The sequence below is a fragment of the Platalea leucorodia genome (assembly GCF_965183815.1).
Source record: "Platalea leucorodia genome assembly, chromosome: 2".
NCBI lineage: Eukaryota > Metazoa > Chordata > Aves > Pelecaniformes > Threskiornithidae > Platalea > Platalea leucorodia.
This window is the reverse complement of record NC_138824.1, coordinates 110360924-110374747: the sequence shown is the minus strand read 5'-3', so window position 1 is coordinate 110374747 and position 13824 is coordinate 110360924. Positions and strand designations below refer to the sequence as shown.

The following is a 13824-nucleotide window of genomic DNA, read 5'->3' as shown; positions in this document are numbered from 1 at the left end:
TCAGAAATTTAGAACCTCAATATTTTTGAAAATCCTAAAAAATTCATATATTTTGCCAGCCTGAAAAGTCATCAGCAGGTGGGTGTTAACTACTTAGTTGAATATATGCAAAACTACAGAGGAATATTATTTTTATATAGTTTTAGCCAAGAATTAACATACTACCAAGCACTATGGTTTAAAAACCACCTACTAATGTTTAAGGCTTTCACACTGTAGATACAGATTTGCTATTTCTTCTTCCATTTTACTGCTTTGGAATCATTACTGAAATGTTGTTGAACACAGTTGATATTCATGTCATTGAGGAATAAATTATTATTATTATTATGCTTTCATTTCCCAGACCACAGGTGCCCCCTTTCAAACATTTACCATGTCTGCTTTGCTATATCAAACTGGTAAGCCCTAGTTAATTCATCAAGGTGGGCTTGAAGCATTGGCTGCATCTCCTCTCGTGGAGAAGGCGTGAGGGTTGCAGTTGACTGTTGCCCAAAGGAGATCGCAGGTGATGAAGCTACTCCTCGGACAGGAGGTGTGGGAACACGATCATCGTCTTCTTCAAGCTCATCCTCCATGCCCTGATGTAGGTAGGTCTGAACTGGCAAAGGCGGACACCAACCATCACTGTCATATCTAAAATAAAAACCAGGTAAACTTAGTATATATCAAATCTCATCTCTGACATGCAGTAGGGGGTATACAGGATTTCTGCTGTGGTTTGAACCCTCGCACGCAGTGTGAGCTTTAACATTTATTGAAAATAGGGTCATAATTCCTTAAATTCTCCTTACTGAGTCTGTTTAATTTTTCCCACAACTGCTAAGCAACTTGAACAAGATGTGCAATAAAAAAAATTACAGATCCATTATCTCATTTGTTAATGGTGATTAGATAACGTTACGCCACAATCAACAACAAAAACGAACTAACTCGCTTCCTGGATCATTAACCTAGGAGAACGCATGAAGATCGACCTAGCATAAAATAGCAGCATTCTTAAAAGGCAGAGCGATCTTTACGTAGTTGCACTTATGTACTTCCTTACTCCCATCCTCCCCTTTATTTGTCTATAAATTTACTATTTGGTTTTATTTTGTAGCTTAAATAAAAAGCTACACTTTCCACATAAATTCTGGTCTTACCACACTGCATATAGGTATCTACCGTGATGTGCAATACATTCATGTTGCAGCAGCCCTGACCCTAAGCATATGCTCTGTCACAGCACCAGCTGATAAGATACATTAGCACACATGTTGACAGCTCTGCCAGCACCCCATCTCCTAACCAGTCTTTACTGGGACTTACCTAGACAGTGCTAAATTTCTGAACACTTTCAACACACCTGCCCAAACTAAATTAAAAGATTAACAGCTACCAATATTCTTCAATACCAAATTCTTCTCTCTTCACATATAAGAGATATTCTGATACGTTTTTGTGGTTCAATTTTTAGTCTTCTACCAAAGGTGTAAGAGGTGATGCTACATCTGATCAGGGCTAGAAACAGAAGCTTTATATTCTACTACCACTTCTTATGTAAGCCTTTGCAGCAATTCAATCCTCTTCTGTCTCTGTCCTCATCACAGACCTTTCAATTCAGTATTGTATTACAGTATCATCCCAGGACCCTGTCCCTTAGAGACACCAGCATCACGCAAGACACACAGGCCGTAGTGACTGCAGTCGGTCCCTGTGCATTATCTCCCCAGAGTAATCCCCTAATCCGACCACAACTGCAGCTGTGGACAGCTCTGCTGACGATCACACCACTCAAATCTCAACACTGTCTACTCTTCCCATCTTCAAAACAGCCAGTCAGTCTGCAGCCTCTTGAGCATCTGCACACATTTCTTCTTAACTCCCAGCGTACTCCAAAATACCTCAGCTTAGACAGCTCTTTTCAAAAGGCAACCAGACATCCAAAAGCTCTCACAGCTCCTTCACTGTCAACCCATCTCACACTCTAAAGGCCATTCCCCAAGCATCATCTAAGTCACTTTATCTTCTTTCCACCTTCAAGGACTGCTGACAAGGTACACCCCTTGTGTCTGCAATGCAGGCAGGCAATGCATTGCGTTATACAATTATTTTTTTCAAACCAGTTTAAAAATATTCCTTTAAGGCTCCTCATTTGGAAGGAAGGAATTACCAGTTTCCCAGAGAAAAATGAATCACTGACAATTTTCTCAAGTGTGAAGCTGGGTTACAAAAAGGCTGGGAACACTGAGACAGAGAAGTTTCAAAACTGTATTATGAACAGAACATCTACTTTAAGCAAAACCCAAAGATTTCTAAAATTAACCACACTACTTTTTCCTTATTCAAAAGTCTGTAGTCTGTATTTAAAAGTACAGATTCAGGATAGCTAAAACAACCTGACATAATCATCTAATAGTCTGTGGGAGACATATCTTGTAGTTAAGGCTGGTATCACTTTAAATCTATATCTAGATACAACCATATATAGATACACAAACAGGTTCGTGTACAGAAGTGCAAATAAATGCTGCATCTTAACACTTGGCATTTAGGAGCTTTTGAGTGAATGATCATTACCATTTTCGTAACACAGAGATTTAAGAAAATGTTATATGATACATATTCAATTCCTTTAGGGGACAATTAAGATATGACTAGCTCTAATTTGTCTTTCCTTGCAATATTCACTCATGACATTGCCACCCAAGGGTGAAGGGACCATCCTAACTCACGCTGCTAAAAATGTAGAGTGCAACAGCTTCGTCACTTTTACCCTCTCAACCTCATGCTGTGGTATAATGGCTGCTTCTTTAAAAGGGACAGGGCAGAAAGATACTCCTTAGTGACTTTTTGGTAATGCAGAAATGAGCTTTGGATGTGCTCGCCTTTTGACCCTACTTGCTTCAAATCCCTGAATATCAATTCAGCTTGATAGTAAAAAAGATTTCTTAGTAAAAAGATTCTGCACAAGTACCATATCTTTACCTAGATTTTGTTTGAAATGGAAAGGAGTCTAAGCTTGAAGCTCAGGACATTGAGATTCAAGATTTCAGGTACAAGAACCTTTGTCTTCATAATGTAAGATGTCCGAAAAGCCACCAGTTCTAACCTGCATTTTACAAAAAAAAAAAAAAAAAAATCTGCAAGAAAAAGCTAGCAAACCTAACAGATTACATAGTAACTACACTTCATATAAATGATACTATTAAAACGTCTGGAACCAGCATAGTGAATATTGATCACATCCCTGTTCTTTTTCATTTTCTGAGTAAATCCAACTTGGTGAAAATGCATGCAACCTTTTTCAAGTACTTCTTATTAAAATCTAAGCACCTCAACTTCACTAGGGACCTCTGATCGTAATTTCATGATAATTAAGTCCCTAAACAAGTACTGGTTAACAAACATGAGTCTCTGTGTTTCTAATAGTTTTTATTCTATTCTCAGCACTTTTATTCTATAGTAATCTTTTACTATTAAAAAGCTTGGTTCATTACATTGATAGATTTTTTTTCTTCAAAATAAAAAATAGATGTGATAGATAAGGGGCACATTCTATAACAATTCTGTTTCATTACAGACATTGCTGCAACACAGAAAGTTTCCCTCTCTAGGCCTTGCCAGAAAGTATTTTTTGATGTAAAAGGTATTTCCCTTCTTTACTTCTTCTAAAAACAGAAAATGACTATCAAATATATTGACATTCAGCAGCTAATATTCCATTTTAAGGTGGAATCAATAGCAAGAAATAAAAATAACCAATGAAAACAATATGAAGACTGCCTTCACTGGGGTTGGCTCAAGATCATGCATATTATTGATGAAAAAATGTAAGTAGATGATAATGAATAAGTAATAAGCATTTCCTTACTGTCAAGTTTATTACATAAAACTACACAAAAGCATCTTTGAAAAGGGTGGGGAAGGGAACATGCTTGATTGGGAGCTACTACAGGAAAAGAGAAACTTCAAAGACTTTGCGGTATATACAAGAGAAAATAAAGGAAGACAACAAGGAACAAGGACAGAGTTTGTAGAAGACCACAAAAAAAGGAGAAAATTTCACAGGAAAGAGCTTGCTAGGGAATCAACAGTATAAACAGACTTTCTGCACAGGTTAAACAGGAATTTAAGACATCCCAAAAGCTACCACATTATGTAAAATGGCTGCTTGAAATAACATGTTCACCTTTCCTTATGTTTGTTGCAGTTCATGGAAAAATGGAGGTGAATGCAAACTTCAGTTCTTCTGGGGAGAAAACGGTAGAGAGAACTAAGAGTGTATTTTTTTTTTCATCTTTACCTATGATTAAGTTAGGTGACTTGTTTTTCACTTGCTGCTATTGTGGATTTTCTTTTACAATTTATAAGCCACTAGGCCACTAGCGTTAATTTCTAGTAAGCGAAATAAGGTGCCAAAATTGTTTAGTTTATTTGGGATACTCATGCCAATGAAACGCACACTTGAATTCAAGAGTTATAGGAAGACATGCACATCCCTGTTTAGACGCAATCCCATGTTTAGACGCAAGCTTCCTTATTTTATTGCTCTAAACATTCACCTTTCATATCACATTATGAGAATTTTAATATAAAGCCTTCAGTTTTTCTGACTGCAAGTTCATTTTTCAATTGTAATTCACAATATAATTACATCTGTATGTAATTAATTCTAAAATTAAAACACATTGAACTTGTCAAACATAGTATACATGAAAGCAAATCAAGAAAAACAGAACCGTTTAAAAAAATTGCTTGCCCTTTTTTTACCCAATATGTCAATATTAAAGGCAACATAAGCAACACATTCTATGATTCATTCCATTTTAGCATGTTGAAAAACACAGAAACAAGATCAACCCCTGAATATACAACGACCATTAGTACTGGATACATCCTCAGGAAGTATGGGCATTGCAGATTCTTTGGTTTCAGCAAAGTTGGCTGCAAACTACTGTAGCTGAAGACTGATACTGTAAATCTAATCTTCAAATTATTTTTTGTGTTTGGTAAAACGCACATTAGAAGGTCTTGTTACAACCACTATTAATGAGATATTACAAAAACCAGAGAAGAGTAATTCAAACGATAATCAGAGGAAAAACCAATTGTTGGGAACCTGGAAGGCTGGTGATTACCTTATCCTTAAATAACCAGTGTTGTCTTGGTGACCAACATCGTTCCTTCCAGCTCAATAACAGATACTTTATGCAACTGAGGAGTCAAGCCCCGTGTCACAAGGGATTTCTCTAGAAGGTATTTCCATTTACCTTTTATGCTATTTCATTGTCCTGAAAGAAAATCCAAGTTGTTTGCCTTGCATAGCATAACTAGTTTATTTTAGTGAAATGGCTGCACGTGTATTTTAAGGATATAAACTGATAAAGACAAATATTATATGGCAAAATCATCTTAAATTTATTTCAGCTTTTTATAACAGAATACAGAATATAATGATTATATGCACCTTTTTGACTTGACTTTTAAACAACACTTACAATCAGTAAGGTTATTCATTTTCCCTTGCACTTGCTTTGAAATTCTAACTCTAATACAGCCTGAATGGGCCTTCATTTTAAAAGGAACTCCACAGACTTATGCAGTTAGTTATTATTCATTTTAAGAGTTGAAGGACTTGGTATAAACTCAAATATTAATATTTAATTATTCTAATTTTCATTATAAAAGTAGTGATGATCAAGTCATGCTTACAAAAGAGATAACACTTGAAATATTTTTTATTCAGTAAAGCAATAATACAATGATTTTTAAAACATGTTTCATTCTTAGGAAATATTGATTTATCCATGTATTTCAACAGGCAGACATTTGTCCCTGGCAGAACAATGATTCTCAAACGCTCCAACAGAGCTGACCACAGTAAACTATTTTTCTATATATTCTGATTTTCCTCGAGAGTTTGATAACCTGGTATTTCATATAAATTCCCTTTTTAAAAAGCATTCCATAACGGTTCTTTGTGCAGGAAATGTCTCTTTCCTCTCATTTAGTGCTTTTTATTTGATTTTGTGTCCTTAAGAACAACTTTAAGCTATCAAAAAATAAGCGTAAGGTTCCAGAAACTCAAGAGTTGTTTAACTAATAAAAAATGCCTATAAATAACATGCCTTCCTCAACTGTAAAATTTCTTCTAAAAGCCGATGAGAAGATTATTATCCACTGGTTGATCTTCTAAAATTAATCCAATTTAGTGTGAGGTGTTTTGTTCTGTTGGCTCTTATATTTTTAAACATCAAAGCAGTGAAAAAAATACAAGAAGCCAGATTATGTCATCTTTGAGTCCCATCATTTGCAAGCAGCCCCAACAGAATTCAATTAAGCTACCTATGAAGCGAGATACTTCTCAGCATGAGTAAGCAGAGAAGCCCTACATGATGATGAAGCAAGGTCACTTTTATTTCCATCTTCAGTCACTATCAAGAAAAACTATTCAAACATTCCCCTTCCATAGCCTTGAATAAGTCTATACGATAAGGCGCGCGCTCTTTTTTTTTTTTTAAACAAAACAGAATAATATCATTACTTAGCAAAATTTAAAAAAAAAGCGTGCCTCATCTCTGCAAACCACATATTTTTCTTCGAAAGAAAAAGAAAAAAAATTACCCTGCTTCTTGCTGATCCACCCCATAGTGTTCCAGCTCTGTGCCTGGAAGTGGCTGCACGGGAGGGGGTGGGAGGGGAACACTGGCCCAGTTTGAACCATTATTTTTCTGGGGCTTGGCAGTATTTTTGTTCTTCTTCTTTTTCCCTCCTTTGCCACCTGCAAATCCAAAAAGAAAAATAAAATATTAGAGATATAATGTGGAGAAAAAAGCTAGCTATTTACATTTCTTTGAAAGAATTCTGATTCCAGATGGCATGCCCCAAAAAAGATGATGTATTTATATCTCAGCAGAATCAGCATCAACGTGCTAATGTTGCTACAAGGTTATAAATAATAATAGAATGGAATGGAAAAATACTCTGAATAATTGCTGAAAATCACTTCTTTTTAAAACTCCATACATTTGCACCACAGTACTGCACAACCAAGGAAAGATGTTTTGCTATATCAGAAATATATTTACTGATTTATTCATGTCTGCTTTATGACTTCTTGAATTCACTGTTAGATAAAAATATAATAGACCATAGCAAATTATTGCAAATGTCAAAATCCAATGTGCTTATAACACTGTTTTGCATAATCTCCTTCTGTGGAAAACACAGAGGTTAAGGACACAATCTAAGAAAATTGCCATTAGACTCAATATCTTTCAGCCAGAATGACAAGTATAAGTTGTCAAAACAAAAAGAAACAGGGTTTTGCTGATAGGAATTTACTAAGTTCCATTTTTTAAAACATCAGGAAGTCAATCTGCAATGTTTTAGGACTGTGTGTTTCACAGGATTCAAGTATCTTGTGCCACTACGGAGAAGAGGTTCTATTTCTGATGTACGACTCTAATGGAGGAGGCTAGTAGATATGAGGTGAGCAATGCATTTTGCTTAAGCCCGCTTCTCTTTTCTTATCGTCCTTGTACCCACTTCTCCAGTTGAGACACTTCCATTTGTGGGAAAGTCATCTTACAGAAAAAGCTCTCTTTCCACTTGTTTTGCTTCTTTTATTTTGCCCTGACTCCTTTTTCTTGTCAGGAATTCATTAAGAGGAAGAATGGCACAAGGTTTCAAACCTCTTGACTGCTTGGAGACCCATCTATTTATTGCCACTTTGTTGTGGCTTTCAAACTCTCTGGATTGTTGGGTGGAACAATGGGTTGTCATACGCTTTTTCAGTGGGGTACCCAGATGGCAGTCACTCATCCCTTGCTTACTGCAGAAAGCACAGTCTAATCCATCTTACCCACTGACGTCTCTTGCTAATCTATAAGGATCAGCCAAAAAAAAAAAACCCCATGTAAAAAGTTCTCATCAGTAATGAATCAAAAAAATCACAACTGACTTGTAAGGCAGGGTGGCATGGTGTGCACTGGCAGGCACCACCCTCCTTGCCATGGCTCTAGCTTTGGGCATAGAGACATCCAGAAGGAGGTGCAATTCTAGCAATAGAGACAAGCACGTGTCACGGGACTTTTCATCCGAGAGACAGTGGCTTTCTTCTGTTATCTCCAAATGTCAGCTGGACCAAAACAGGAACGAACAGAGAGGGAAGAAACAAGGTGATTCTGTGATTCAGAAGTAGCCAAGACAGGCAACAAGTCTGGCAAGGTTTCTAATCAGCCTGGCTGGGAGCATGTTGCAAACAAGACTTTGCTTTCCACTACTCAATTCCAGACCAGAGCTCTTCCTTCCTTGTCTTGGAGTATTTATAATAAGTCCAGCCAAGATCCTGTCATTCACTATGTGTGAACTGAGCTGATATTCCATCTATTAGGATGCAAGACAGACTCTTCCCTGCTTTTGTAGCCTGGCAGAGAGGGAAGTTTTCTTGAAAAGGGAAAGAACATTTTGATCAACAGAAAAGAACTGCCAGTGATGGTGGCAATGGAGGAACAAATACATGAACCTTCTGGAGGGAAAATGAAGCTTTCAAAGCACAGGTATGGCGGAAAGCGGAGTTAGAAATAGGGTCACAAAACAGTACAAAGGAAGTACGTTAATTTTAATTTGTGGGACGGGGGGAATTTTTAAAAAGTCAGCAGCAGTAGAAGCCAACAAGAGCTAAGGCAAGAGGGGCTGCTTTGGGAGGAAAGTACATGCTTAAGAGTGAGTGAGAGTGTGTGCGTGTGTGTGCGCTGCATGTTGCAGGGGGATTTAAACTAAAAATACTCAGAGAAGAGAAATGCAGGGAACTTTGGCTTAGAGATTAGTTGAGGTGGAGAGGAAGATTTTGGAAGTGTAGCTTCTTGGTAACCTTAGGAGACTGGTAAAATGGAGGCTGGATCTGTGGGGTGCTAGTATGGAGTCACTTGCATTTGGGGGCTTTTGGAGAGAAAGGTCAAAGATAACAGAGCTATTAGAAAGAGTGAAGCAGAGAGCTGAGGAACTGTTCAGATGAAGAAATAAAAGAAAGGAACTCCAAGGTCATAACTGGTAGGGAAAGCAGCCTACGCTGTGCAGCTGGGCAGATTTCTCTTCTGCCCCCATGGGCAGAGTTACTCCACCGTCAGACCAGTGGAGCGGACACCTAATACATAATGCCTGATGTGCGTTTGAAAACTGTCGCACCAAAGCCTTGTTTCCCCATAGCAATGATGTTTGATGTTTCAATGTCTCCTCACACTGAAATTCAATTATATTGTTTAAATCTCTAGATGAACCAGATCCTGGAAAAAGAATTTGTCAGTTGGGCTGATGATCATAGCACTGACATAAGCTGGGAGCTGTGCAAAGTTCAGCCACAAAATTTCCCTGCCTCACAAAGCAGTTGAGTTTTTAGCTATTTTCCATTCCACAGTGGGATAGGATTTCTCGTGATATTAATTTGAGAGAGACAGAAACTTAGTCAGAATAATAAGTAGTACTTGAAGTACCAACCAAGGAAGTGAGAGAACAAGTCCCTGCTCAGCCTGATGGCGACTATGTAATCAAAGCTGGTCTCTGACTCCAGTGATGCTCTAATTATCGGACTATTTGAAGGTGTCCCCCAGTTTCTCATGTATTACAGATATAATTAGCCCGTATTAAAGACATAATTAGTGGGCAAGGGAGAGCAAAATACTGACTCTGCAGTCCAATAGTCTGACACTCATCTGAGCATTGGGGCATCCAGGTGTGAGCTGCTTTGATCACAACAGGAGTGCCCTGGCCACAGAAAGACTGGCTAACCTTAAGTTTACATGTGTCATCAGAAAATTTACTTCAAACTGAGAAACGCTACACAAAATACGTTTCACTTGTAATATCTGTTCAAAGTCCAGCTTTTGATCAACTGGTATTTTCCAATGAAACTTCGTATTTTCTGAGAAAATTCTTAGGCAGCTGTAGCTGTCAACACATCTAAAGTGCGATTCTGCCCTCTGATAGCTGGCACATATGTACCTCAGCGTATCAATTTCTGCATTTTCATGCAGCCAGAGGAGCAAGCCCATTTCCTAAGCTACTTGCCAATACATCTTACATACAAGGAACAAGAACCTTTCTGGAAGTATCATATGAACTTAGCTCCCGGATACCTCTGTGTCAATGCCATAAGCCTATTTTTCAATCTCACTCACTCCCCATAAGAACACAAGATTTGCAAACACATTTGGCTATTTAAGTTATGGGCCAATGATTACAGGCTTCTAATCGCAACATTCAATTTGAATAATCATTTAAATTCATGTAAAGAAACCATTTCTGGGGTTGACCTGTTAGTGTTATGATTGCTCCAACTTATAGTGGAAATTCAAAAGACTACAGTTATAGCATGAATTTGAAATTTAAGTCCCTTCAGCGCTCTCATATTCCAGTTAAGCAAATAGCAAACTTGCATTTTAATTGCTGGCTTTTCAGTTTTTGTCTTGAAAAAAAAATGACATAGTTACACATAACATAAACAACAAGTAAGCAAAATTAAAGAAATGGAGAAAAAGGTGTGTTTAAATATAATACACAACCACGGGTACTACAATCATTTTCATCCAATGAAAATGCGTCATGTTTCCAATATAACATGCAGCACACACATAAAATTTACATTCTGTTTGTATGCAGACTTGGCACAATTTTTGAAACCCCAGTCATCTTGCAGGGCCCTACATTTACTTCTGAGCTGCTTCACTGAAAAAACAGTGTTTAGAAGGAGCTTGTGGGAGTGGGGAATCCGTTAACAACTCAACAAAAATACTAATCTCCTCATGAAGTTCAGTGTGGGAAGACCTATAAACTGAGGACTGATGTGGAAATCTATTTGCTTCATGAACTGTGCTGTCAGGGAAAGGATGTGACAAGGCAAGGTTTGCAATTGCGCCGACAAGCACTGGTTGAGAGGATTCTCCAATTATCTCCAAACAGGTTTTGCAAAAGGCATTTTTTTTTTCAGTAGAGGCCAAAGTGACACTGTTCGCTGACGTTCCAGTGGGCAGGCACCCTCATAGCTATCTGCAAAGTGCACTTGGGAGGTCTTCCGCCTCCCTGGCGAGCTGCTCACCAACACCCCTCCGTCCCTCACCCACCCACGGCGGTGGAACCAACCTGAGAGGCTGCCACTCCTTTCGGAGCTGTTGTGGGAGCTGGTGGTGCTGAAATCCTGTGACTGGTTGTGTGGCAATCTATTAGCCAATCCCTCAGCCACGCGGTAGTCAGGGATGTAAAGCAAGGCTAAGGGTTAAAGGGCAGAGGTCACAGTGGCATCGTGTGATTAGTCGACAGCACAAGCACATGCAACACATGCAGTTAGCAAGTCAACGGCAGATGTGGTGGGGCAGCAAGTTTTAATTTTTTTTTTTTTTAAATGTATACCTATCCTAGCCTAATGGAAGGCAGATGGCTTGGTGATTAGCACAGGACAAAGAGGATTAAACGCACAGAACAATATATTTTGTTGTTGTGTGAGGTTTGGCATTCATGCAAGGTATGTAAGCATTAGTTACGGTAAATATGAACAGTGTCTCACATACTAAAAAGATTTTTCTAATTCATGCATAGATGATACAGTATAAAGCCAAGGGCCATGGAAAATAAGAGTTGTAATTACCATTGTTGCCTTTGCCTTGGTCTGGGAGAGAGTAACCAAATCCCATCAGGTCATTTTTTTGCTGAATTGAGCTTTTCCACTGAGGATCAGGTAAGTCGACAGCCAACTCATGGATGCTGTTGGAATGCAGTATCTGGGTGGTGGCATATGGCGTGGCTTGCGTTATTTGGCTGGAACTGTTGTAACTAGTTTTCGTGGTGAAGTCAATGCTGCTGTAAATGGCTCCATCAGAAAGCATAGTAGCAGTTTTATCTCCTTGCCCTGGCACTGGTGGCAGCACATCTGTGGTGAACATAGGGGAATGAAACAAATCATTGATGCACAGGAAGCCTGAAAGTATCAAGGTTTAAGATGAAAAATAAATGTGTCATTTTGCACGTTTGCATTTCAGCTGAGACGGGTCCATGAGCCAACGAAGGGAAGATGATGTACAACCATCGCCAAGCTATCAGCATCTGTGACAGGCCTACCACTTGTCCTTCACGTCTCACTGCCTAAAACCATCTTTTTTTTTCCCATACCTTCAACTGTGAAAGTGAAGTTTGGAATATTTCTCTACTGAAGAACGTTTTCAATTGTTCACTCTATGTCAGAACCAATGAAACTGTCTGGGCTTCAGGGAAATGATGAAAGGAGTGAATCTACAAATTGCAGAGGAAACTTTCCCAGCAAATATGGAGCAAAACTCTTAAACGGATGCCAAAGCTCTCAAAGCAATTTTTTAAGGGCATCACCTTGACTTCTTTCAAGTTTTATGCATCAGTTTTAATTTTCTCTTTGACATTAGCTAGTACATTTCTCCTTTTCAACAAAAGAAAAACCTGACAAAAACAAGTTGTTCCTGATATGTGAAAGAAAATCTGTCATTCTGAAGGGATTTAAGTGATCAGTTTCCTAAAATAGCAAAACAGTGTTGATAATGGAGAACAACTTGTACAAATACTCCAGTACATTTACCTGAAAAACAGTACAGCATATTTAACTAAATATCTGTTGACTCTTCTACATCTTTTGAATCCTGTCACACACTGCAATTTGTACCTTTAATCAGATAGATTGGCAATCTCTCTCTTTACTAAACATTGTAGTGACCTTTGCTGGTGGAATACTAGATTTAGAAGCTGAGACTACTGAAGTGTGAAGAACCTAATGATGACTGGCATGACGTCCCAAGGAGAACCACAGCTCAGCAATAACTCTCTTCCTGCTCTCTCAGAGGTCAATATATCAAATTGTACTATTTTTACAATTTATTTAGACTCTGAAAAGTTGAATCCATTCTGGAATTTACTTGTTAGAAAAATGCATCATTTATATGCCTTTTGCTTTATATAGCCAGATGGCAGATATGGATTCCAGCTGTTAGACTGTACTTGAGATAATGCATACTCCTATAGTGAGGATGTTCAGATCCCATTCTAGGTATCACAGACATTTTTATATACCTTAAGCCCCAAAGAGAAAAGATGATTCTTGCACCTAGACCAGGGTTTAGGCTCAGTTCCAGACTCAGACAGGGGTTCTCTGCAACTTCAGGGAATACAGTTGTTCTCTCATTGTCTCAAGACTTTTCCAGCAATGAGATATGATTCTACGGCCTTTTTTTTTTTTTTTCCTGGGATGAACATATAGACCACAGAACTCTTTTCTACTGCATTCATGTGTGCAACAGTGAACATTTTAATATGGACCCTCATAACATCTGCAGTCTCAGGGCAACAATATAATATTAACAATAAATATGGCAACAACAAGTGCTCAGTAGAGAGACTGCAGAAACAGAGATTAAATTTGGGTCTATCAGTATGATCTGTTTTTGCAGACAACAACAGGGAAATGGGCACAATCAAGTATTTAAAATGCCTTAATTGTATTAACTTACATTGGCAGATAAATTGTAAGTGCAAAAAAATTACAATTAATGTAAACTACAGGTCATATTTCAAAATCAGATTATTACTATCTATCTGCACATATCCAATGTGCCTTCTAGGGGCAGTACACAGTTATAAAAGCGTCTATGTCCAGATACAGTATAAGATATGAGAGACAAGCCAAGTCCTATCTTTTCGCATTTCATCCACAATATGAAGATTTTTCCTTTCCACATTTGGTTTCGTCAAAGTATAATGGATTGAAGTTTAGTAAATAAATTCTGTTCTTGATGTATAAAATGAAGCAAGTCCAGCTCAACCTGT

General features: G+C 38.1%; 1 protein-coding gene across 1 annotated transcript in view; it reads right to left on the bottom strand.

Moving 5' to 3' along the window:
• The window catches only part of ROBO2 (roundabout guidance receptor 2), a gene marked incomplete at both ends in the record, with an annotated part of 464836 nt that overhangs the window by 29937 nt on the left and 421075 nt on the right, over window positions 1-13824 (bottom strand). The window contains 4 exons of the mRNA XM_082336476.1: window positions 376-636; window positions 6610-6766; window positions 11125-11250; window positions 11627-11908. Coding sequence (XP_082192602.1) covers window positions 376-636; window positions 6610-6766; window positions 11125-11250; window positions 11627-11908 — 826 coding nt within the window. The remainder of the gene's footprint in view (window positions 1-375; window positions 637-6609; window positions 6767-11124; window positions 11251-11626; window positions 11909-13824) is intronic.